This window comes from Terrapene carolina, unplaced genomic scaffold (assembly GCF_002925995.2).
Source record: "Terrapene carolina triunguis isolate 2854851 unplaced genomic scaffold, T_m_triunguis-2.0 Scaffold182, whole genome shotgun sequence".
Classification (NCBI taxonomy): Eukaryota; Metazoa; Chordata; order Testudines; family Emydidae; genus Terrapene; species Terrapene triunguis.
Genome location: NW_020664533.1, coordinates 795,573 through 821,716, shown reverse-complemented (window position 1 = coordinate 821,716; position 26,144 = coordinate 795,573). Strand labels below are relative to the sequence as shown.

Genomic DNA, 26,144 nt, shown 5'->3' with positions numbered 1-26,144 from the left:
TTCTACAACACACACACACACTAAGTGCTGTGTATTTTGTTTGTTTTTGTTTGGTGGTTTTTTTTGTTTTTGTTTTTTGTTTTGTTTTTTGTTTTTATATAGGAAAACCCACGGACATTTATAAACTGTTCTGTCCATCTTGTAGTTTTCTCAGTCTTTTACTTACAAGGGTGACGAATGGGCATTTTCAGAGTCCAAATGGTTAAATTTTTGTTTGTGTGTTTCCCTTCCTTTTCTTTTTTTCTTTTTAGGAGTTTTCTTCCAGAGAGTCTGTTAAGGGCTCCATAGGGACTGCTGTCGCAGGCTCATGCTGTTTTAAACGTTTAATTGTGTTCTTCAGTGCTTGCCTCTTATTGCAGAACCAAACTCTAACTACTTCCCGGTCATAGTTCAGTTTCTCTGCAATCTCTGTCATTTCCTGCCCAGAGGGATGAGTGTTCTTCTCAAAGTGGGCATTCAAGATCTCAAGAGCTTGTGGCGTGAATGAGGTACGCCTCTTGCGCTTTTTGGATGGTTCACTTCCGATAAATTCAGTCAGGTTCTGCATACCTGCTCGATGGCGGGCCTCAGCCTCAGCCATCCACCGCTCAAGCACCGGCTTTATCTTCTGGGCACTTTTAGGGGTGATGTCCAGCTTTTCAAACCTGGCAGGATACAAAAGGCCAGGGTTCAGTTTGGCTGTCAGACTGCTAGCTATAGTGTTCTCTTGGGCTTCCTGTGGTAGGAAAAAGTGGCTTCTCAGGATGGTGTGTCTGAGGGAAAATTGAGAAAGAAGAGTCTTACACTGATGCTCTGCCAGGGTGGGACTTCCTGCCTGCCTGACTAATTGACTGGCAGAGGTAATTTACAATGGATTACAATGGAATGCCATCATATATCTAGGTATATATAGATAGATAGTTAAGAAAACACAAAATGAGCACTGTGACAAAATACCAAGAATTCAGTAAGCGACATAATACAGGCTATAAAGTTCAGTTTTCGTAGTTCAAGATCAATTTTTCATGATCCTCAAATGCCTGAAGACTAAACCTAATTACAGGAAATGACATCAAAGGCAACTGATTGTTATTCGTGATTAATTATCTTGTTTACCCTTCCATCCCATATTGTCCAAATGCCACAGCTTTAGTAATACAAAGCAATAGTGGCTGCTAGCCTCTGAATTTCAGGTTTCTTTTCCCATTTTTTTAAAAGCAATTTTCACTGTATGCAAGTTAACACTCTGTCCCTTCTCTGGGTAGGAAAAAAAACTCCCATAGCTACTGTAGTGTTCAGCTCAAGCAGCTGGACACATTGTAATTATCTTGAATGCCCCCACAACATGCTAAGACAGACTCATGCCTTTCGAATGAAACCCAGCATAATAGTGCACTAATATGCTGTGGCACCAAGCTGGGTTTATTGTGGGATATCTGCAAAGTGTGCTGGAATGATATCATTTCCTGTAAATGAGGTCTTCTATGTATCGTTTTGCCATCAAAAGTCCTTCGCTAGATTTCAGATCAGGTTTTACAAATATTGTGAAATATCTGAAGAAACACCACACAGAGCTTTCATTCTTTCAAAAACAACCTGTAAGAACTAACTTCACTTTTCAAGTCTTCATTGTAAGTCCTCACTGCTTTGATTTATCATTTTGTCTAGCTTTACATTTAAAATTCTTAATCAAATTCTGTAACATCATTCATTTGTATTTTCCCCAGACCCCATTTCCACCCCGGACCTTAGAATATTTAATGCTGTTGAAAAGCAACATTACTGCATGGCATCCTATTGCACTAGCCAGTCCTCATGGTGTGAAAGTGCCACTGCTCTTGGTAATCAGAAGATGCTTTAAAGAGGAGGCAGACTGAATCCATGTCTTTATGCCTCTTAACCCAGGGTCTGGAACTGGGATTCTGTAGCTACTGGTGCAGCATCAACTACAGAGAATTCTGGATGCACCAAGTGGCAAGCTTAGAAAACATTCTAGGAGCAAATATAATATCATACACACAAACAATTGAGGGGAATAACTAATGCTCCAGAAAACTTACAATTGGAATAACTACGGCAGTACGGACTGCCAGGTTTTCCCCTCTTCAGTAATATTTTAATTGCATTATGTTTTTTTATAACTCTGTCACAAGTTAGGAAAGTGCCAATATTGATATGTATTGTATTTTATTTTTGCATGAAGACTATGTTAGTAAAGTGGAATATTGTATTGCGTGTGCTGCAAATTTGCACCAAGATATTCCCCTAGGGCACGTGAGTTGGAAATTCAACTTGCTTATCCTTTTCCCATGAAGTTCATATAGCAGCTGCTTTTTTATCATGAAGGGAAAGAGAGAACTCAGTATTTCTGAGGAAGGGGTGACTGCTATTGAAGTGGCCTGCTTTTGTGCTTAACAAGAAGTGCACAGTCATTACAGATTATTGCATCCCAATGGGATGTCTCAAAAGGTGGAGAGGAAAAGGTAAAAATTATAACCTTGCAAGCATTTGGGGCCAGATTCCGCACCTGTTACTCAGACTCAGCGTTGATTTACTCCTCAAATACTCCCACTGATTTCAGTGGGGCTACTGAGGGGAGGGGGGTAAGTGAGGACTCAATGTCAGGCTCCCCACTTCTGGCCCTTAATTAACTATCTACTTCTAACTTAGTCATAGCTGTGTTTTTCATTACGATCACTTAGTGGGTAATCCTTTTTTCATTGTAATTCAAAGCATCTCAACCAGGTTACTGGGCTCTGCATGTTAAAGGCGGGGAGACTGGGGGAGGTGGGGGGGGGGGGAACAAGATGAAAATAAACCAAACATAAGCAAAGCAAACTTCAATTTATAAATGTAAAGTATGGCATGTTAAAAAGCAATCTACAGCTACTACAAATTGGCAATTGCTAAAAACACTTCCTGTTTTAGGTGTTCTTTACCAATTGACCATACAGAAAAAATAAAATTAATGCTTCGGAACAAGCAGCAATAGCATCCATATCATTGGTGTTGCTTGTTAGTGTTGATGCTTCAGTACACGTTGTTTGGTATAACAATATACAAGTCTTGAAACAAATTTCCCAGCAGTAGTATCCTTGTATAGACTGAATAAAGGTTATTTTCTACAGGGAGGTATCTTATAAGAAAAAACAGTAGGGGAGACCATAGAAGTGCGAGGATCCTATGGAGCTTTTTGTATTTAACAACAATCAATGGGTTTTATGGAAAATCATTGAGCAAAATGTGAGCTGCAAGCTCACTACCCCATACTGATGTTATTTATAACCTTAGTCTTAAACTGCAGGAAAAGTACACTTCCGTTCTATGGGGAATACATTAAAAGTATAAAGAGCAGATAAAAAGACAGAGCATTTCATGGATCACCAAGAACAAAATCCACTTAAATGAGCTTAGAGTTGGTTTCTTGGCTTTCACTGATGGAGGAGGACTATAAGGCATTGCCCAAGAGGAAAAAGCTGTTACCTAAGTGTGTTTGTTACCTCATGCATAAACATGGGATTAGTGTAACATACATACATGTATACATGGTGTTTGCTTCTGACTACTTAACTTTAACTCCATCAAGACTGCATGATTTTTTTTCTTAAAATTAGAGCAGATTCTTACTCATTTTCTGTACATTTTTTAAACACTTGGGTAATAAAAAGATTAACACTAGAAAGTTTGCAAGATACCGTGTAGTAAATTTTTTCTCCCTTCTGTGTTGCCTAGGTAAATCATTATTAACATCCTGTATGTGAAGTGCAAACCACAATAATACAGGCTTTAACTTAGCAGGGATGCAGCCATGAAATATCTGTTCAGTAACCCTATCTGTAGAAAATGGCACAGTATGAAGAGGGTCAGCTGGTGCTTATACAGCATCAGCAGGGTCTCCAGCTCCACTACTGAATTAAATCTCAATGCCAGGAACATATTTATTGTTTCATACTTTTTGTTAAAAAAGGAAAAGACAAAACTTGCTTTGGAGGCACACAGTAAGTACAGTTTATCTGCCAGATACCAACATTATTTGCTAGTCTAAGTAAGTAATGAATTCTAAGGACACATGATTAAAATACTCGTATACTCCAGATTAATAAATACAATTAAGAACAAAGAGAGGAGAATATAGCTTATTATGTAACTTGTTACCTGCAGATGGCAGACTGGCTATAGGCTGGGCCTTCTGTGGCACTTAGAGCTTGGCCAACTTGAGTCTGTGTCAGACCAAGAGACAGGCGCCGGATTTTAAAAGCTTTGGCAAATTCTCGGATTTCCTCCAAATTCACCCCATCCACCTCACCAGTGGCTGTTTGAGGATCTGTTGAAATATTTTTTAAATTGTGTAAATGCTTCAGACTAGTCATTTGAGCCGTCCAGGATTACTGCATTTTCTTGGGAAGTGTAAAGTGGATTTTTTTCCCCTAACAGAGACAGATTGGTACTGTCAGAAGTTACAAAACATTCTTAACTATTTTCTTCACTAAAACACTACCAAGTTTGTAGAGCAAGGTATTTACAGTTCATTTCCAGGCAGTAGGGAAGATTTTCAAAGGCACAAATGGCAGGTAGGTGCCTACCTCGTAAGAACTTAAGAACGGCCATACCGGTCAGACCATAGGTCCATCTAGCCCAGTATCATGTCTTCTTACAGGGAGAATAAACAGAACAGGTAATCATCAAGTGAGCCATCCTCTGTTGCCCATTCTCAGCTTCTGGAAAACAGAGGCTAGGGACACCATCCCTGCCCATACTGGCTAATAGCCATTGATGGACCTATCCTCCATGAATGTATCTAGTTCTTTTTTGAACCCTGTTATAGTCTTGGCTTTCTCAACATCCTCTGGCAAGGAGTTCCACAGGTTGACTGTGAGTTGTGTGAAAAAATACTTCCTTTTGTTTGTTTTAAACCTGCTGCCTATTAATTTCATTTAGTGACCCCTAGTTCTTGTATTATGAGAAGGAGTAAATAACACTTCCTTGTTTACTTTCTCCACACCAGTCATGATTTTATAGACCTCTATCATATCCCCCCTTAGTCGTCTTTTTTCCAAGCTGAAAAGTCCCAGTCTTACTAATCTCTCCTCATATGGCAGACACTCCATACCCCTAATCATTTTTGTTGTCCTTTTCTGAACCTTTTCCAATTCCAATATATCTTTTTTGAGATGGGGCGACCACATCTGCATGCAGTATTCAAGATGTGGGCATACCATGGATTTATATAGAGGCAATATATTTTCTTTCTTAATATCTATCCCTTTCTTAATGATTCCCAACATTTTCGCTTTTTTGACTGGTGCTGCACATTTAGTGGATGTTTTCAGAGAACTATCCACAACGACTCCAAGATCTCTTTCTTGAGTGGTAACAGCTAATTTAGACCTCATCATTTCATATGTATGGTTGGGATTATGTTTTCAAATGTGCATTACTTTGCATTTATCAACATTGAATTTCATCTGCATTTTGTTGCCCAGTCATCCAGTTTTGTGAGACCCTTTTGTAGCTCTTCACAGTCTGCTTGGGACTTAACTATCTTGAGTAGTTTTGTGTCATCTGCAAATTTTGCCACCTCACTGTTTACCCCTTTTTCAAGATTTATGAATATGTTGAATAGGGCTGGTTCCAATACAGACCCCTAGGAGACGCCACTATTTACCGTTTTCCATTCTGAAAACTAACTATTTATTCCTACCCTTTGTTTCCTATCTTTTAACCAGTTACCAGTCCATGAGAGGACCTTCCCTCTTATCCTATAACAGCTTACTTTGCTTAAGAGCCTTTAGTGAGGGACCTTGTCAAAGGCTTTCTGAAAATCTAAGTACACTATATCCACTGGATCCCCCTGGTCTATATGCTTGTTGACCCCCTCAAAGAATTCTAGTAGATTGGTGAGGCACGATTTCCTTTTATAAAAACCATGTTGAATCTTCCCCAACAAATTATGTTCATCTATGTATCTGACAATTTCGTTCTTTACTTTAGTTTCTACTAGTTTGCCCGGTACTGAAATCAGGCTTACCAGCCTATAATTGCTGGGATCACCTCTGTAGCCCTTTTAAAAAATTGGCGTCACATTATATCCTCCAGTCATTTGGTACAGAAGCTGATTTAAATGATAGGTTACAGACTACAGTTAGTAGTTCTGCAATTTCACATTTGAGTTCCTTCAGAATTTTTTGGTGAATACCATCTGGTCCTGGTGACTTATTACTGTTTAGTTTATCAATTTGTTCCAAAACCTCCTCTAATGACACCTCAGTCTGCGACAGTTCCTCAGATTTGTCACCTACAAAGAATGGCTCAGGTTTAGGAATTTCCCTCACACTCAGCCTTGAAGACCGATGCAAAGAATTCATTTAGTTTCTCTGCAATGGCCTTATCGTTCTTGAATGCTCCTTTAGCATCTCGATCGTCCAGTGGCCCCACTGGTTGTTTAGCAGGCTTCCTGCTTCTGATGTACTTAAAATTTTTGTTGCTATTACTTTTTGAGTCAAAGGGACTTAGATGCTTCACTACCATTTTGCCTTTGAAAATCTCCTCCAGTTTCAACAAATAACGCTCACAGTCTTCTCTGATTGTCTTTGGCTCACACAAGGGGCTGCAATTGATTTTTCCTTTGGAGCTTAAAATATGCACAACTGATGAAAATGGGCTGAGTCTTTAAATCTGAAATTAAGTCTTTTCTGCTTTAGCTGGAACAAGTGCAAACAAATCAACCAAACCAAAACCAAAAAACCACTCAAGCCCACCCCATCCAAATATTTCTGTTTGAAACATCTTAATTTTATAATCAGTGCTTAAAACATGTCTTTGTGGGGAAAAATCCTTTCAGGGTTTACATTCTGCACCCCGTCAGGTTGCCAACCAAGCAACAGAGTATTTGCAACGTCAGCCATCGTGTTTTAGACGGTAGTGCTGCACAATATTTTACTTTTACATTAGACCCAGAAGATAATGCTCATGAAGCTGTGAGAATAAATTTGTCCTTTTCCTCTATAGCAGTTTACTGCCACAGAAGCCTTTGTCCCTGAAAGGGCACATAATAAAGGATGTCTACCATAGGAAGGCTCCTTTGGTGCTGGATAACTCGGTCAATTTAGGACTTATCAAGGGAAATGACACAACAGCTGTAGAATGAAACTCCCCCCCCCCCCAAAGCTACTGATCCCTGGCTAAATGAAGGCATTCACCAAGCCGGAGACAGCATGGGACTAGGATGGTGGAAGATTTCAAAGTCTTGTTCAATCCTGCGTGTAGTGAAGGCATTCTCCCAGCGAGACATCTCTATTGTTCTTCACCTCATTTCTGAGACTTCTTAGGTGAAAAGTTTTCAGCACAATAACCCATCAATTTCTGTAAATGCAAGTAGCTGTCCGAGGACTGTGCTAGGCTACATTACTGTGCTGAACACCATATTATAGTGGCTCCTGCTAGTACTGCTACAGTTAAGGACTTGTCAGTATTACAGTAACAAAGCTTTCATTTTCAGGGGTTTATAATCTGATGTAAAAATTCCCTTAGCATTGAAACTCCATCTAAAAAGGCTCTTAGACCAATGAGAGAAAAAGAGAGAGATTTTTAGCATATCAGTTTAGCCTATGATGATTAGAATGTTTTAAAATATAATAATAAAAACCCAAATAATTTTTATCAGAAACAATGCTATTTTTCTCTGCTATAGTTGAAAACAGCTTGGATATTAAAAATGAAATTGCGGTGGTTTATATCCCTTACTGTGGGCCTTTGTATGCGTGTGTGTGTAGTGTTGAGCACTCAACTATGGAACTCCTGTTGAAGTCAGTGGGGGCTGCATGTGCTCAGTATATCAGATAAATTAGGACTTATATGTATTTCATGCAGGTATGTGCATATACATATACACACGCATTATACGTGTGTGTGTGTGTAATATATATGTGTCAATTGTATATTTTTATATCTCGTTAGTGTGTGTAAATATAACTAAGATCATTCAGGTTTACAAAGTACGACTGTTCACAGAAACTAACCATTAGCCCATAAATGTCTGAAATATTCCTACTTGCTGTACACACATGACTTACATACCACACTGGTTACTAAGGGGGAAATTTTCAAAGACACAAATGGGAGTTGGGAGCCTAACTGTCCTTTATGCCTTTCTAAATCTTTTCAGAAATGTATATAGCCCCACTGACACAATAAGTTGTAAAGAGTCCCCTGAGTGATCCAAATGATACAAGGCATTAAGATAATGGCCTCCTCCATTTCTTTCCTTTCTTTGCTTTAGGACTCTGAGTGGGGATGCTAGGGACAGACCAATGGACAAATCAGTCATTTCCAAAGCACTTTTAAATGTAGTTCTGAAAGCAGCAAACTCAGTATTAAGGGTATTTATAGCTATTGCTGGGAGTTGGTGGAAAGACTGAAACCTGTTGGGAGGGAAAGATAAAGGATGTAAGAAGCTAAGGCTTGTTTGTTTGTACATGATTATGGATGCATTGTGTTGAGTTTTATTGCAACTGGACTCTTTTGCTATGGCAGGGTTGCAAGAGTGGATTCCTTGTGAAGATCATTTCCTGCACTGGGATCTTGGACTAGGGAAGAATTAGCCTGAACTCCTCCTTGGGAATGGAAATCAAAACCTATCATGCAAAACACGAACTGGGGAGGAAAAGATCTGACATGCATGGTAGAGAATAGCTGGTATCTGTGTTCGTGAAATGGCATGTTACTGTCATGTGATGTCTTTAGAATAGGGATTGTATTAGTAGACAGGGGTAGTACTGAAATACTTTCTTCCACCCCTGAATTTTGCAGAAAGTAGTTTTTGGATCAGATTTGATCAGATTTCTATTTAGAGTCTGATCCAAAGCCAATTGAAGTCTATGGAAAGACTCCTCTGACTTCAGTCAGACCCTTACTGCTCATATATGCAGTATATAGGTTTTTGTACGTGTCCTTTGACACAATCATCTATAATGGCTCAGGCCCATCTCACACTATTGCCACGTTAGATTTTCCTTGCCATCTTTCTTGCTAGGTCTGTAATTTCCCTCCTGTTTTAATGCAAATTTCTCATTCTACATTGTAAAGAAGGCGATTGATTTTTAAGTCCAGCTGATAGCGTGGAGTAGATAGTACAGTGCCAATGAGGAAAAAGGGGTATATGCCTGTCTTATGGAGTTGTCACGGTCAATAGTATCAGTGTTTAGATTAAAGCTCTACCATGGCTGCAGAGCTACCAGCTTCTGCTGAGAGGAGAAGGAGCCATTTGGGACCTCTACAGGGAGAGATGCACACTGGGAACCCCTCCACTTGAGGAGACAGAGAAGACGCCACATGGAATTTCCTATCTGGTGCTGGGGGCATTAATGGGGGAGGAGGCAAGAGAATCTGGTGTGAAACCAGGGAATTCAAAAGCTCCTACAGATTCTTTCCTGTTCTCCTGCCTTGGAGAGCTTTCCTCTTTCTTCAGGGATGCCTCCTTCCAGTGTCAGCTCTGCAGGGATTAAGTAAGGCCTGGGTGTGCTCTGCTTTCTCCTGCAGAGTGCAAATCTGTTCCTATCTGTGTAGTAATGGACAAAAAACAGTGCAGAGAAAATAACACTCCCTGAGGGAAGGTAGAAGTCCTGTATGAGGAACACCAGCAAGAGGGAAGATGTGGGTGAGGACTTCTTCACCATGGAAGACAGAATAGAGGGTAGCTGGCCAGGTAAGGGCAACAGAAAGTAAATAGGGCAGGGAGAGGCAGGACAAGACAGTGCTGTTGGGAAACATGTGGGCTCACAGGAGAGGGGAAAAGGAAAAGAGAAATAGCTTTGTTGTAGTTTATTTTTTTGTGGGAAGTGCTCAGATACTATGGTAATGGATGACCTGGATAGACAAAGAGGGAATTGGATTCAGGGAGAGATGGGTCCCATAGTGTGAGGAAGAGGGATATGGTATTCATAGCAACATAGATTCATAGATTCATAGATTCTAGGACTGGAAGGGACCTCGAGAGGTCATCGAGTCCAGTCCCCTGCCCGCATGGCAGGACCAAATACTGTCTAGACCATCCCTGATAGACATTTATCTAACCTACTCTTAAATATCTCCAGAGATGGAGATTCCACAACTTCCCTAGGCAATTTATTCCAGTGTTTAACCACCCTGACAGTTAGGAACTTTTTCCTAATGTCCAACCTAGACCTCCCTTGCTGCAGTTTAAGCCCATTGCTTCTTGTTCTATCCTTAGAGGCTAAGGTGAACAAGTTTTCTCCCTCTTCCTTATGACACCCTTTTAGATACCTGAAAACATGTGGTGAGAAAGATCAAGAAACGAGGGGAAAGAAGAATTAGAGGTTAGGGAACTGGAAGGGGAAGTAGGAGAAAAAAGACCCTTAACATTTTTTCTTTTGGGGTATGTTGATAGAAAGAAAGAAAGAAAGAAAGAAAGAAAGAAAGAAAGAAAGAAAGAAAGGTAACAAGTGGGGAGAAGGAGTGAATTATCTGAGAAAAGAGTACACACACAGGATAAGAGAATAAGGATAAGTACAGCGTACAGGGAAAAGAAAAAAACAGGAGTGAAACTTGCAGTCCTTGCTCAGGCCAAACTCTTATTTAAACGAATAGCTTTGCCTGAATGAGGACTAACAACTGCAAGATCTGACCCTAAAAGCTAAAATTAAAATAAAAACCTTTTAAGGAAAAAGACAGGCAAGAGAGAGAGGAAAAGAAAAATGAAACACAAAGGGAAACATAAAAAGGTATCACAGGACATCATCGGAGATAATCTATAATAGAAAGAAGGAAATTAGAGAAAATATACAGAAATTTTAAAAAAGGCTGAAAGATTTTAGAAAACATATTGGGGGAAAACGGATGTAAAATCACAAAGAAAATATATACATAGAATGAAAAACAAACAGAAACAGACAACATGGAAAATGTATTTCACTGGAAGCTATGAAGGGCCAGATTCTGTTACCCTTACTCATGTTGAGTAGCACCTTAGTCCATGGATTTCAGTAGGGCTACCTGTAGAATAAGTTATTACTCAATGTGAGTAAGGATGGCAAAATCTTGCCCTAAGTAATTCATTAGATCATCACACAGATGTCACCCTTAAGTAACTTGCCTCTTTTGTCTCTTATAAATAGACATGGGCACATGAATATTTGCAATGTTAATATTCTCACTAATTATACCTGAAAATACTGCAAATCCCTACTGCGGTAAAATTATATAGGGCTGAATTGTAGCTCAAGACTAGACAGAGCTTTTAGGAGCAGGACAGGGACCAAATTGTTGTTTAAAGGGCCACAATTCCTGCCTTGCTATCCCATGAGGTACTGATCTCCTGCTTGCCTGTTGGAGCAGTAAGGGACTGATCCCACTGAAGTCAATGTGAGGCTTTCAATTGACTTCAATGGGCATTAGGTCAGGTCCTAAATTATTATCCTTGGTGTATTATCTCAGCCATGCCGGCCAATGTATGGGTAGGGATGGAGCCAAGGCTTTATTCATTCCTTGCCCACGCTCCATCCATTTGCCCAAATGGAGAGTAATTGGGCATACAGTGCCTCTGACCACTTATAGCTGGAATTCAGGGCCAAGGCAGCTCACACAGGTGAGTAGAGGGAAGCCTTGCTGTCCGGTTACTCCCCTGTCCACACACAAATTAGTCAGTTCACACACAAATTAGTTATCTAAGGCAACTTTTTGAGGGCGTCACATATTTGGTACATTTTTTCATATTTTCCTGATCTTGTCCCATTGAAGCTGTTGGGGGTAAATAAACCTCACTTTAAGCAATATCCAGAAACCAGCAGGCAGCCAGTGCATACCATTGAGCACTGGTGTCATACGTTCCTGGAAAGATACACTACTTAATAAGCAGGCTGATATATTCTGCACCAGCTTCAGTTTCTAGGTTGGTTAAAGGAACATTGCACTTGCCAGCCTGGATCAGATCCAAGATCCATCTAGTCAAGCATACTGTTTGATAGTGGCCAGCAACAGATGCTTCAAAGGAAGGTGCATAAACCCCACAGTAGGCAGATTTTGGGTAGTCCACCCCCCATGTAGGTATCATTCTGATCTCACATAGTTAGAGATTGGCACAATATGAAATACCTTTTAGTTTTAAGAATGAGGATAGGCTGCCACTTTGTCCACAATTAGGGTAATCAATCAAGGGCTACTACAGTTCTTATGACCATTTTTAGTGCTGGTTTGGATTTCTTAGGCCCCTTGAATCACAGCACTGAGCAGTTCTTATTGGCAAAGATTACTCCAGTTAGCAATATACAGTCCATTATATGAATAAGAAGGAAAGGTAGATAAGGAAGATAAGCAAGAATGGAAACAAACAGATAGGAGAAATAGAGAGAGCCAGGGCGCAATACTTACTGCTGACTAACTGGCCAACACTCAAAGCTGAAGAGGAGGAGGATGAGGAGGAAGAAGAGGAAGCCTGACGCACTGGGCTTTGAGACATAGATGCTTGACTGTGAGCCAAATGCAGAAGGTTGGATTGTGAGGCTGCTTGTCCCACTTGCGTCTGGGAGGGCTGATGGAGCTATATGTTAAAATGTAAGAATAAAAATTTAGAAATGTACTAGTAATCAAAGACTTTCCCAAAGAAACTATTGACTCTGAATGAGTATATAATACCATGTGCGAAGTTTAGATGACAAAGGGTTGACAGGGGCAGCTTGAGCTGCGTCAAACCACCACCCTTCCAATTTTGTTTAATATAATCAGATAATTTCTCTACTACTAAAAACTTCAGAGGTTCTTTATATATTTTCTTTATTGAAATGAGTATCAGAGAGATTCCTGCTACATCCAGCAAGACTCTGATTTTATCAATATAAGCCCTCACCCTACAACCTGATCCATGAAGGCAAGCCCTAATTCCCTATGTAAGTCAACGAGGTTTCATGAAGGTGGAAGGGTCCTTTCAGAATGGGACCATGGGGGCTATAAATAAAGGAATAGTCCATTTTATGACACTAACCAATGATTCAAAATTATTTGTAATGCTTTATTATTCCTTAGTCCACAAACCTGTTCTTTCTTGGTAGCACACTGTGACACTTCTGAAATCCACTCACGTACCATCAGGATTGACATTTCTCTCTCTATTTTCCAATAGATAAGATGTTCCTCAAATATGGCTAGATGCAATTCATATACAATGATACATTATGGATCTGACTCTGATATTCCACCAACTTTACAATGGTATAACCCTGTTAACTTTAGTGGAGATACTTCTGATTTACAGTGGAGGAAGCAAGAGGAGAATCAGACCCTTTCTCCTAATAATGAACTCTTATGCAGGCCTGAAAAGCTAAAGACCATTGTCCGGGTATGCCGGAAGAAGGACAGGAGACACCGGATGTCATTCAATTAGGCTGCAACTTTATTCCTAAATGTCCAGGAGTACCCGACAGATAGAATTGTACAGTGCAGATAATTCCATAAACATTTACACCTACCCAAGAGGGGAGGGCTGCTGTCTGCCCTCCCCCTTTACCCATCCTGGTCCCTAGCCAGTTCACTGCTGGGACCTCATCCCCTCCTCAAATGAAGGTTGGGGGGGGTTATAAAGGAGCAGGAGGGATGACTCCCTGACATACTGGTCATAAGAGCCCAGAGCCCCCCTTGTTTCCACTCCTTTAAAGAATACCTTCTTAACCAATCCATTTTATCTGATCACTGTATCCCTTCCCTATGGAGTACCTGCACTGGACATCCATCCCATGCTTAAACAGTGAGCTGCAACATCATAACCTAACTCCCATTTCTTTTTTGCCTGAACTAAACCCCCAACCTGCTGTGGAGAAGGCGAATCCTCCCCCCCCATGTCACCTTGGCTGACCTGGGGCTGAGGGAAAAATTCCTTCCCGTCCCTCTGAGAAAGGTGTGACTGGCATAATGCCCACAGTGGATTATGACAAAACCTGGTATTTAACTACCTCCACAGGCGGGAGGGTGCGTGCTGCTCTCCCTGGTCCAGATAAAAAAGGTTTTTTCATGCACCAGCATAGACATATACAGTCCCCGCTTTCTTCTGGTCACCTGGGGGCGGGGGTGGGTGAGCACCCCCACTCTGACCTGGTATGGAACTGCCGCCGCAAATCACTCCCTAGCCCTTAAAGGGGAACACACCTTTTCCAACAAGCCAGACAGTACCCTCTCCGCTTAATGTTCAGTGAGGTCATTCTGTCCCACTGATTTTACACAAAATTCCCAACAAATTCAAGAAGAGATCTTTACCTGGAATGAAGGTGGGATATATTATCCTATAATATAAAACAGCCTTACTACATCATAATATTATAGATTTATTAGAACCTGGCACAGCCTTATTAGACTACAGTAAAATACCATAATATATCATCTTAAGATAACAAGTCCTTATTATTGCTTTATAACATATTGATTCTTTCTGTAGGCCTAAAAGACTACAAAAATGAACAAAAAGGACTCATAAGTCATGCTAATTGTTAGCCCTGTGAGTCCTCACAGTGAGGAAATAAAGAACCATTTGGTGTTGTTGAGGAGGAATGAGTTATATTTGAATTTTTAAGGTGCATAAAGAAAATTATTGTTTGATTTTACTGAACAAGTGGCTTCAGGTAAGAGGTCTCTTTGGTATCTTTAGTAGCACCCAAAATTAGGAGTACATTCCACATACACACAAAAAGACTGATGATAAACAGAGAAACAATTAAAGTACCCAGAACAACTGATACCTGTTAGCTGTACTTGATCTAATCCAAGGTGGCTTACCACCTCCTTTGGAACACATATTTGCATCTCTTTTACTTTAATGTACTTATTCCTATTATAGAACAATTCAAAAATTGGAGGTCCGGGGGGAAATCATGGTTTTTTTTAACGATTAATTTCATTTACTTGTGTAAGTCAGTCTACCAGCTCTAGTCTACTATAGTTTCCTTATGGATCGAAAAGCAAAATCATTTCACAGTCTTGAGGTTTAGTTAAACAACTGGATTTTCTCCAAAGAACTTCAAGCCCTATCAGAGTTATACTGGCCAAGGATGTGACTGACACACTTGCAACTTTCAAAAATCTCAATACATCAAATACCGGTAAAGATTTTTTTTCAGTTGGGGAGGATGGGCAAAATGTCCATAGAACCCCCCCCAGCACAGCAGAACTACTGCAGTAATGCTGGGCGGTAAGGAAGGCGCTCATGGAGGGAGAATTTTGCACTCCCTGATTATGGCAGAGCTGGCCATTCCATCCCTTCTGCATAAGCCACATCAGAGCGGTGCTTTCAGGACCAGTGCCTCTGAGTGGGTGGCTTCTCTTCCAGTCCCGTCAGAAAGGCTGGAGAATTACCCCATATCATATCCATGGGTAAAGGGTAGATTCCATCCTCTCTCCCTCCCGTATAGTTTCCTGCAAACCCCCTGTTTTACTGGTGTGATGGGTGGGCTGTAAATGTCATGCTTAAAGAACAATGATGGTGTTCTATGACATGAAATTGCATTAAAGTACTCTCTCTGTTTTCATCCACTATAATTTCCATTCCAGAAATAGGACTTAAAGAGAGGTGATGATTAGATTGCGAATAATGCAGTTTGTTTAACTCTGACTTTTCCAGATGACACAATCAATTCAAGCTAATGCAAGAGTTGACGTTTTTTCCAATTTTGGACATGTATGTAAGCCATGAGATATATTTATGACTATTCTACATTTTCCATCTAAAGACAGAAGGGTGTATAGAAATTGCAGCAGCTGTTGCTGTATGTATCACTCTGTGTAGGTGGATGTAGAGGGCAGACAGAGAATGACTATTGTATGCAACAGTGATCAGAATCTGGCAGGGATACATGTATGTGCTACAGCCACAGAAATAAGATGAACATGAAAAATGTCAAAATAGAGCATAATATTTTACAAGAATAATGACTGCATTTTCACAAAAGTGCATAAATGGAAAGGGCCAGATTCTTATCTCTCTTCCACCAATTTTACATCAATGGAGTTAGTCCTGATTTATGCCGGCATAAGTGAGGACAGAATTATGCCCATAAAACTGAATTTTGTCACTCAAATGATTGTGTGTGTTATTTTGCCACATCTGGGATTGTTGGCTGTAAATATACAATAAGGCCCACAGGTGAAATTGGTGACCTTCTGACCTGCACCAGAAAGTTACAAGTCAATTGTGGAACATAGGGAGGAGGGATAGCTCAGTGGTTTGAGCATTGGCCTGCTAATGTGAGTTCAATCCTTGAGGGGGCCACTTAGGGATCTGGGGCAAAATCAATATTTGGTCATGCTAGTGAAGGCAGGGGGCTGGACTTGATGACCTTTCAAGGTCCCTTCCAGTTCTAGGAGATGGGATAAATTTATTTATTTATAAATTGCAGGACTGTGCTATGATTTTGCATAGACTATGAGAGGAAAAGAGTGAGAGAAGAGGAAATAAAGACCAAACTAGGGGAAACAGTCTGCTCCCAAACTGCACACAGAACTGAAATTGACTTTACTTGGTGTATGGACAAAGATCTAGGCAAAATATGACCCTACAGAAAAGAGTGAAAGGAGAGGAACTCTGAGAGAAGAGGAAATAGACAACCAATCAAGAAAAGAAAGGGAGGAGAAAGGCAACAAGAATGAGAAAAAGGACAGAGTAGGTGAGACTAACAAGAATGACAAGAATGGTATGAAAAATTTAAAAATAAGATTTTGGTAATAAAAAAGAGGACTGTAGTTTTTCTGATGTAAGTACTATTTTTTGAGAAATATAATTAAAGCTGGTCAGAATTTCCCCCCCCATGGAAAATTTGACAAAAATGAAAAATTATTTTTTGTCAAAGTTTTCCACAGACAAATTGAATTTTTGTCACAAAATCAAAATATGAACTATCTTGATACTGAAATGCCACCACTATGCCTCATGGGAGTTGTAGTTTGGGTGACTGATGTTCCCATTCCCCTCCATAGGCTGTATTCCCTGGTTAGACTACATATCCCATGATGCACCACAGGCTCTCCTCTTGGTGAGGGGAGATGGTGCATCATGACAGTGTCATGGATATAGCACATCATGAGAGATGAAGTCCAGCTCATAGAGGTGAATGGGAGCATAAGGCACCTGAAATACAACTTCCATGAGGCAACATAGCAACACTTCAGAATTGAAATATTTCAGTTTTCTATAGAAATATTTTGGGTTTCAGGCATCCAGTATTTTGATGAAAAATTGAAAATTTCAGTGGAAAGCAGACCCTTTTTGTGAAGAATTTCATTTAGTCAAAAACCCAGTTTTCCATGGAAAAATAGTTTCAATCAAAATTTTTTACCAGCCTTAATAAATGCCTATCCCACATTCTCCACTATTAAAGAGGTGTTCTATTTATATTTCCTTTGGGCCTCAGAACTAGTGATACTGTAATATTACTCCCTGCATAAACAGGCATGGCATTCAAAAACAATTTATTAATCTTGCAGTGCTCAGCAAAACACACATCCTTACATGCTTGCACCTCACACCAAATCCCATTCACAATCAAGCTACACCAAAGCAGGCACACTCAGACCCAAACACTGTGCCCACAGCCTAAATTTAGCATACACACAGCAAGTACAAACACACAGCATCCCATTCTATCCACCCTCAGAGGGTCCAGTCTTGCAAATAGATTTATACACATGGAGCTTCACTCCTATGTGGAGTTTTACACAGGAGTAAGATTTTACACAAGTGGATTTGACTGCAGAATGAGACCCATATTTGACATTTCAAAATATACTTATAACCATCTTATGTCTAGGGAGAATGTTATAGGGAGATTCTACAAACAGTGCCCAGGCGAAGAGTGTGTGCACATGTGGGAAAGTGGTGTGGTACGGTCAAAAGGTTCAAACACACATTGTGCATCCTGAGCGTCAAACCTTCAGACAGGGAGAACAGCAGGGCACTGCCACTAGTACAGCCCGTGAACACTCCTAGCTGTGGATAGGGCATGCAGGTGTACTGGATCCTACACCTGAGTTGGGACAAGGATTCCATCCCCACATTATCTGCCTATGTCCCTCGTGCAAGGCCGTATTCCTTGAGCTTTGCTTGTGGGACCAGAATTGCACTCAAAGTCCAACTTGTTGAGTTGTAAAATGCAGCCTATGACCACAGTAAATCAGGTTAAAGAGAAAGTTGATCAGTAGCCATATTTTTATTGCTGATGTACCACAAACAACCAACAAATTCCTTGTGGAAGGTATATGTATTGTGACAGACCCAGACCGGTTGGGTGCAGGAGTCTGGTAGATGGAAAACACACTGGATTAATAGTTTTCTGTTTCCTGAGTGACCAGGACAGGGGCTACCTCAGAGCAGTCAGGAAGGTGCTAGAAGCAATTAAGTCAGGCAGTCTCCATAAGACACCTGGAACCAATTAAGAACTGATTAGAAACAATCAAAGGAAACAGGCCAATCAGATCACCTGAAGCCCATTTAGAACTGGCTGGGGCTAGGTTAAAAGGAAGCCCCTTCATAGAGGCCGACTGGTAGAAGCTGGGAGTAAGAAGGTGTGTTGTGGGATGACTGGGAGAAAGAAGGTGTGCAGTAAATGACCCGGAAGAACAAGAGTGGTCAGGTACCAAGGAGGGTGCTAGGACGGGCCGTTTGGGGAAGTAGCCCAGGGAAGGGCTATAGCTCTGGTAGTATAGGAAAATTACCTGTTGCCATTGCCAATTAGGGTCCCTGGAACCTGGAGAAGAGGGCAGGCCCAGTTTCCCCCAACCTCCACCCTCCCCCACAAACGCTCCCTGAGAAGGAAGACTGGTACTAAAGAGGGTTCTTGCACCAAACCCGTAGACTGGCTGATGATGAAGGTGGCTCAGTAAGCTATAACCCTTGCCTCTAGGAGGGGAGAGAGGCTACACTGAGGGTCACAGCAAACCTCTGAGGCCAGCCTAACTGCCTAGAAGTGCAGGACCCGCCGAGGCAAAGCCAGAGTTCTGCCACAGTTTGTATAGGTATATATCTGTATACACACACACACCCCTATCTAGAACATATATATATCTGGTATAGGTGTGAGTATGTGTATCTATCTAGTCATCCATCCATCCATCCACACCCTTATACACACATACACATACATATACCTATACATACATATATCTTCCAACAATTTGTTGGTTGTTTGATTACACACACTTATTTTTTGTACAAAATATACTTTTAATGCAGCATTCAGTCTCCTGGCCCACCATCAGTACTGAAATAAAAATACTATTGTATCAATTAGACTTAAACACATACTTAAGTGCTTAACACAACAGGGATGATACCAACTAACATGCTTAATATTAAGTTGATTGAAGCCTTAGGGTACGTCTACACTTACTTCCTAGTTCGGCGGCAGGCAATCGATCTTCTGGGATCGATTTATCGCGTCTTGTCTAGACGCGATAAATCGATCCCGGAAGTGCTCGCCGTCGACGCCGGTACTCCAGCTCGGCAAGAGGAGTATGCGGCATCGACGGGGGAGCCTGCCTGCCGCGTCTGGACTCACGGTAAGTTCGGACTAAGGTACTTCGAATTCAGCTACGTTATTAACATAGCTGAATTTGCGTACCTTAGTCCGAAGTGGGGGGTTAGTGTGGACCAGGCCTTAATCTCTCTGTGCCTCAGGTCCCCATCTGTAAAATGGGGATAATAATATTTTCATCCCTCAGAGATGTTTTGAAGATACAGTATTGGTTGTGACACTCTCAGATACTACTGTGATGAAAGCCATAGGTACACACATAGGTGACCTTGCAGACTTCTGAAATCCTTAGTTTTATTGGAAGGTTACTACGAGTATTTTGCAGCCTTATTCTACCACTCTAAAACAGTGATAATGGACAAAGTTGTTTCTACCCCAAAATTACACTACTATTTCACCCATGTAATTGGCTGAAGGATTATGGAGAATGTCATTAGTGTGCCAGAGACACAGATGTGCAACTGATGAAGAAATGAGAAAAACTGGCGTCATCAGCATCATCAAGAAAAATCAGATACTATGAAAAGCAAAGGAAGAGAGTGAAGTTAGACTGAGATACCACAATTTAGTGGCTATGTTGAAACACAGAGAAAGAAGAGCATGGTCTTCATAAAACAACAAAGCAACAATAGCACATTGGAGAAGAAATGATGAAGAGCAAGTTAGATTTTAATGTGAGAAAAGAAAACAAGGGATTGTATGGAGTTGTGGTAATGAGGTGGGACAGTGGATCTGGTGGGAAGAAGCTGCAGGAAGAAAACTTTCTTGGCCTGAAATTTGGAAAGCAGATGTACAAAAAATGAACACAGTCCCATCTGAGAGCTGTCCTCAGCCTTTCAGCAACAGCTGATTTAGAACATACAGGCAAATGATGGGAGGTGCAGAATATGTAGGAGAATGCTGCCTTGCAGCACATTTTATCCTGTTGGAGTGTAGCAGGACCCCAGGGCACTAGTGCTGAAAGACACAATGAAATATTAAAAGTTTTGGCAGGCACTGTAGACAAGACAAGACTGAGGACAAGTCAGACTACATACCAGATTTACTGAATCTGCTATGTAGAAGGAAATAGCAAGACAATAGCAAGAAAGTACATTAAATGCAAAGCTAACTATCTCACCTAAAGCAGACTGGAAAATAACACAGCAGCCTTAGCAATGTGCTGTGGGCGAGCAGGTGATCATGATAGCGCCAACTATTAGGAATATTGTGTTAAAGTGATACATGAATTGGAGCGTGTTTTCAACACAAGTGATATATTTAGAACTACAGTTCATTGGCCAAGTTCTCCTGTCAGTTACATTGGTGCAAACCTATGAAAGTCAGTTCTTCAGAGAAGAGTATTGTGATGGCTGGGGTAAGCTCCAGAAAAGGCCCTATTATTGAGGTCCTCCAAGTATGGAAATATATTAGTGTTAACAGGCTGGTACAACAATAGCTAAGTGGCTGTTTTTTAAAAAAAAGATGCACTTGTCAGTATGCTATGAATTTGGATAAAGTCCCTCACAAAAGGCTATTGAGGAAACTAAGTAATCAAGGGGTATGAGGTGAAATTCTGTTCTGGATTATGAACTGGTTAAGAGAGGAAACACAAAGAGTAGGAACAAATGGTCAATTTTATCACGGAGGGAGGTTATTATGGGGTGCCCCAAGGATTCATATTAGGACAAGTGTTGTTGTATGATTTTAATAAACACCTGGAGAATATGGTGAAAAATGACCAGGTAAAATCTGCAAGTGACACAAAATGATTTAGGTTAGTACAGAAGACCATGAGGAACTCCAAAAAGACCTAAGATTCATGGTTGGGAAACACCATGACAGATGAAATACAATATAGATAAATGTAAAATGAGGTACATTAGAAAGAATAATTTCAGTGGCTCACACACATTGATGAGTTCCAAATTAACTGTAACAACTCAGGGGAAAAACGTAAGTAAGTGTCACAGTGGACAGCTCACTGAAAACACCAGCTCAAAGAGCATTGGTGATCAAAAAAGCAAACAAAATGTTCGATTGTATTAAGAGAAGGACCAAGAATCATACCAAACACATTATAATGCCATTATATCTGTTGTTGATGCACCTCATCATTACCACTGTGTTCAGTTCTGATTACAGAATCTCAAAGACTTTATTGCAGAAATGAAAAGGGTTGAGAGGAGGGCAATGAAAATGTTTAGATGCATGGAAAGAATTGTTTATGAAGAGAGATTAAAAACATGAGGCCTACAACAGGTGTACTTTAAACATTTTCAATGTTTTGAAAGGTATTACTAGTTCTAGTAAAATTCTCATTATATTTATAGGCAACTGTATATGCTTAAACTGATAATATCTTTGAAAACAGTAAAAACTTTGAAACAGCAACTATTTCATATAGCTTGGAGAAGAAATGGATAGGTGGTGACGTGATAGAGGTATATATAATAATGAATAGTTTAGAGCACATAAATAGGAAGCTTCTACTTATTCTCTTATAATAGAACAAGGTGACACCCAATGAAATGAAAAAGCAATATATTTACAACTCATAGAAAGAAACAATGTTTTGCACAACACATAATTAACCAGTGGAAGTCAATGCCACGTGGTATCATTCAAGCCAAGAAAGTAGCAAGATTCAAAAATCCATTAGACGTTCCTATAAGCCAACCACAGTTACATTAGATAGGCTTGAAAGTATATAAACAATATAAACCCTTTTACTCAAAGCACAAGATAATCACTAAAGGTACAATTTTCAAAAAATTCCTACGTGACTTAGAAGCTGAAGTCCCATTGACTTTTAACTGGGACTTAGGCACTTTTGAAAATTTTACCCTCATTGCCTGGATTTAGAAAAGAAATTCCACTAAGAGTACTATATTTCATACTTATTCATTGTAAGGTTTCTTGCATCTTCCGCTGGTGCTGACCACTGTCAGAGACAGGATACTGGACTAAATGGGCCACTGGCCCATTATGCTATGGCAATTCCTTTGTTTCTGTGGCCGCCCCTGGAGGGTTTTAATTAAAAGTGACTATAGATTGATTTTGGCAAGTCTTGTGGCTCTTATGAGAAAGTTGTATGACTGAATTTTAAAATACAACAGAATAATTTGGACCCACATTCATTTGGGATATAATCTAGAATTGGGTGAATAATGCATGAACATATTAATAGAATCATAGAATAGAATCATAGAATTGTAGGGCAGGAAGAGACCTTGAGAGATCATCAAATCCATCCCCCGCACTGAGGTAGGACCAAGAATACCTAGACCATCCTTGAGGAGTGTTTGTTTAACTTGTTCTTAAAAACCTCCAATGAAAGAGGTTCCACAACCTCCCTTGGGAGCCTATTCCAGTGCTTAGCTATTCTTATAGTTAGAAAGTTTTCCTAATATCTAAGCCAAATCTTCCTTGCTGTGGATTAAGCCCATTACTACTTGTCCTACTTTAAGTGGACATGGAGTACAAATTATCACTGTCCTCTTTATAACAGCCCTTCATATATTGAAGACTATCAGGTCTCCCCTCAGTCTTCTTGTCTCAAGACTAAACATGCCCAGTTTTTTCCTCACAGGTCAGGTTTTCTAAACCATTTATCATTTTTTGTTCCTCTGGACTCTCTTCAATTTGTCCCCATCTTTGCTAAAGTGGGGTGCCCAGAACTGTACACAGTATTCCAGCAGAGGTCAGAGAAGGACAACTACCTCCCATATCTAACATATGATACTCCTGTTAATATACTCCAGAATGATATTAGCCTTTTTCACACCTGCATCACACTGTTGGCTCACATTCAATTTGTGATCCAGTAAAACCTCCAGATCCTTTTCAGCAGTACTATGTTTAGCCCATTATTCCCCATGTTGTAATTGTGCATCTGAATTTTCCTTCCTAAGTGAAGTACTTTGCACTTGTCTTTATTGAATTTCATTTTGTTGATTTCAGACCAATTGTCCTATTTGTCAAGGTTGTTTTGAATTCTAACCCTGTCCTCCTGTCATTCTGGACACCACCCGCAAATGCTAGACATTAATTTAAAAAACACAGAAAGAAGCTAACAAGGTACGTACTTGACAAAGGATACAAAGATTTATGAACAAACGATTTAGCCAATCACTGTTTTCATTATTTGCGCAGCACAAGATGTGAATATGGTCAAATCAAATTTCCCTTTTGAATTTGAATAGTCACAAATAAGTTTTGCAGTATTGACTCTAAAAGGAACTGCTGCGTGCCCTGCAATCTGAAAAATCAGGCAGGTGCCTAAATATGAGCAGAAATATTTTCAACTCAAAATACCTCAAGGTGTGAGAGTACCATGGTTTTATATAGTGGCACTATGATAGTTCCTATTTTATTATCTATCCCTTTCCTAATGGTTCCTAACATTCTGTTAGCTTTTTTGACTGCTGCTGCACATTGAGCAGATGTTTTTGGAGAATTATCCACAAGATCTTTCTCGAGTGGTAACAGTTAATTTTGGGACCCCATCATTTTGTATGTACAGTTTGGATTATATTTTCCAATGTGCATTACTTTCTATTTACCAACATTGAATTTCATCTGGCATTTTGTTGCCCAGTTACCCAGTTTTGTGAGATCCCTTTGTAACTCCTTGCACTCAGCTTTGGCTTAACTATGTTGAGTAGTTTTGTATCATCTGCAAATTTAGCCACCTCACTGTTTACCCCTTTTTCCAGATTATTTATGAATATGTTGAACAGGATTGCATATATTTTTATCTCACAATGGGAAAATATATAATAGAAATATAAAATAGAAAAATATTTAAATTAAATACAGTCACTGAGGACTAGAGGCTGCTCTGAGCTACAGCAGTCTTTTTTGCTTGACTGTACTTTATAATGGACTCATATGTATCTAGAGAAAATCCAGAAGGCTAACAGTTTATGTAACCATTCATGGGTCTGCTGAAAGATTCAGAGGAAACCTCAGAGCCACTGTGATGACTGACTGGGACAGCCATTGAATGAATAGTCAGATCCTACTGCAGAAGAATATCTGACACAACTTGCAGAGTTTCCTTAATTGCTGTGTTTCCAAAAGGATGGAAAGTTGCATGATGAATTGAGATTGGCTGTAACCCTAGTTTAATACATCATTTTTACTTCACTGATTTATTTTTACACTCTCAAAACTTAAAAAAAATGGTTTGCAATTTTTCTCCCCAATATACTTTAAGAAATTTGAAAACTATCTACCAGATAGAGTATGGGTCTGATTTTCAAAGATCCTGAGTACCTGTAGCTCCCACTGAGTTTATAAGGAGTTGTGAGTGCTCAGCTCTTCTGAAAATTAGCCTTTATAGCAGAGGAGTAGAGATGAGTTGAAACAAAATGTTGGACCGAAACACCCCTGGCTTGAGGGAAGGTTCATATCTACAGCCAAAAATTGTGACGGGTTCATGTCTGGCAGATAACAGGGTAACTTCAGTACTGATTTATACCTTGTGCAATCCCATTTAGCTTTCAAACAGCCAGTATTGTTACATCTCATTTGATTCTTTATCTGAGCATCAGCACTATCAACTTGTAGGACTAGGTTCTTAGGCCTTAGCTCTGCTCCAGTTGAAATCAATGCCAAAAATGCCACTGACTTTGGTTGGGGGCTTTAGGTAAAAGCTTGAAGAGCCAGTAGAGGAAGCACAAACACAAAGAACTATTTTTCTGTAGCTCCGATCAAAATAGCGATTTTATAGTATTTTTAATATACCGGTAATTTTGTATTAGGTTTTTTTACATCCACACTGAGGAGGACATTCGACATCAGCTTACCATAGATTTAAGAAAGGGATTTTTTTTGGTGCTGAACTACTCGGGGCAATCCATTGAAATCCTGGAGTTTGACTGAATAAGGTCAGTGGGATTGGACCCGGAGCTGCTGATCTTTTGAAAAAACGTTACTTGAAAAAACATTTGTTATTTCGCCTTTGAAAATAAAATCCCTCCAAGGACTCGTTTGCTTGCTTTTAAAGATTCACCTTCCTACTCAATAGAACTTGAAGCAAGTACATTATTTAACATATATCTGTGTCTCCTTCATTTATTGGTGGGCAATTTATAGTAACTCTTTTTATTTATATTGTACAATATGTAGCAGTTCCTCAACTGGTGGAAACTGTCATAGCTCCATTGCCTTCAGTGAAGCTGTGACAATGTACACTAGCTCATGATTTGTCCTTGTGCGTTTATGGTGCCCACACCAAGGCACTTGGGTGGGATGAACCACTGACATAGGATATGGTAAGACCAAATAGCGGCTCTTCAGCCATTGGACTGTCCCATTGCAACTAGTTGCACCACCTAGCAACAGTTCATAGAGGCACTATGCTTCTCTCCATGTGAGGCTGACTCCATCAGCATTGCAGAGGAGGGGATGAGGCCCTGGCTCCACTGCCATCCACCCCCTTCTCGCCCACTTTGGGGGGTCTAGTCCACAAGCAGCTCTAGCTTGAATGGGGTCCCCCTCTGCAGCAGCCAGCCGGGATTCCATAGGAACCTGGCTCGGCAGAGAGTTGTGATGCTTTTTAGACCTCTGCTAACAGGCCTCTGTGCTCCATGGTTGTCCTAAGATCCATGGATCTCCCAGGGGATCTCAGGAGAGCAACAGTTTTTGTGAGTCTCACCC

The 26,144-nt window shown here is 40.2% G+C and overlaps 1 protein-coding gene across 2 annotated transcripts in view; it reads right to left on the bottom strand.

Annotated features, from left to right (window-relative positions):
• Nucleotides 1-247: 247 nt before the first annotated feature.
• LOC113407042 (POU domain, class 6, transcription factor 2) overlaps nt 248-26,144 on the bottom strand; it is a 384,418-nt gene continuing 358,521 nt past the window's right edge. The window contains exons 8-10 of one of the 2 annotated variants that reach the window (XM_026654131.2): nt 12,364-12,532; nt 4,135-4,303; nt 248-752 (exon numbers count right to left, since the gene is read on the bottom strand). In XM_026654131.2, coding sequence (XP_026509916.2) covers nt 248-752; nt 4,135-4,303; nt 12,364-12,532 — 843 coding nt within the window. The remainder of the gene's footprint in view (nt 753-4,134; nt 4,304-12,363; nt 12,533-26,144) is intronic. The other variant, XM_026654132.1, reaches the window with a different exon arrangement.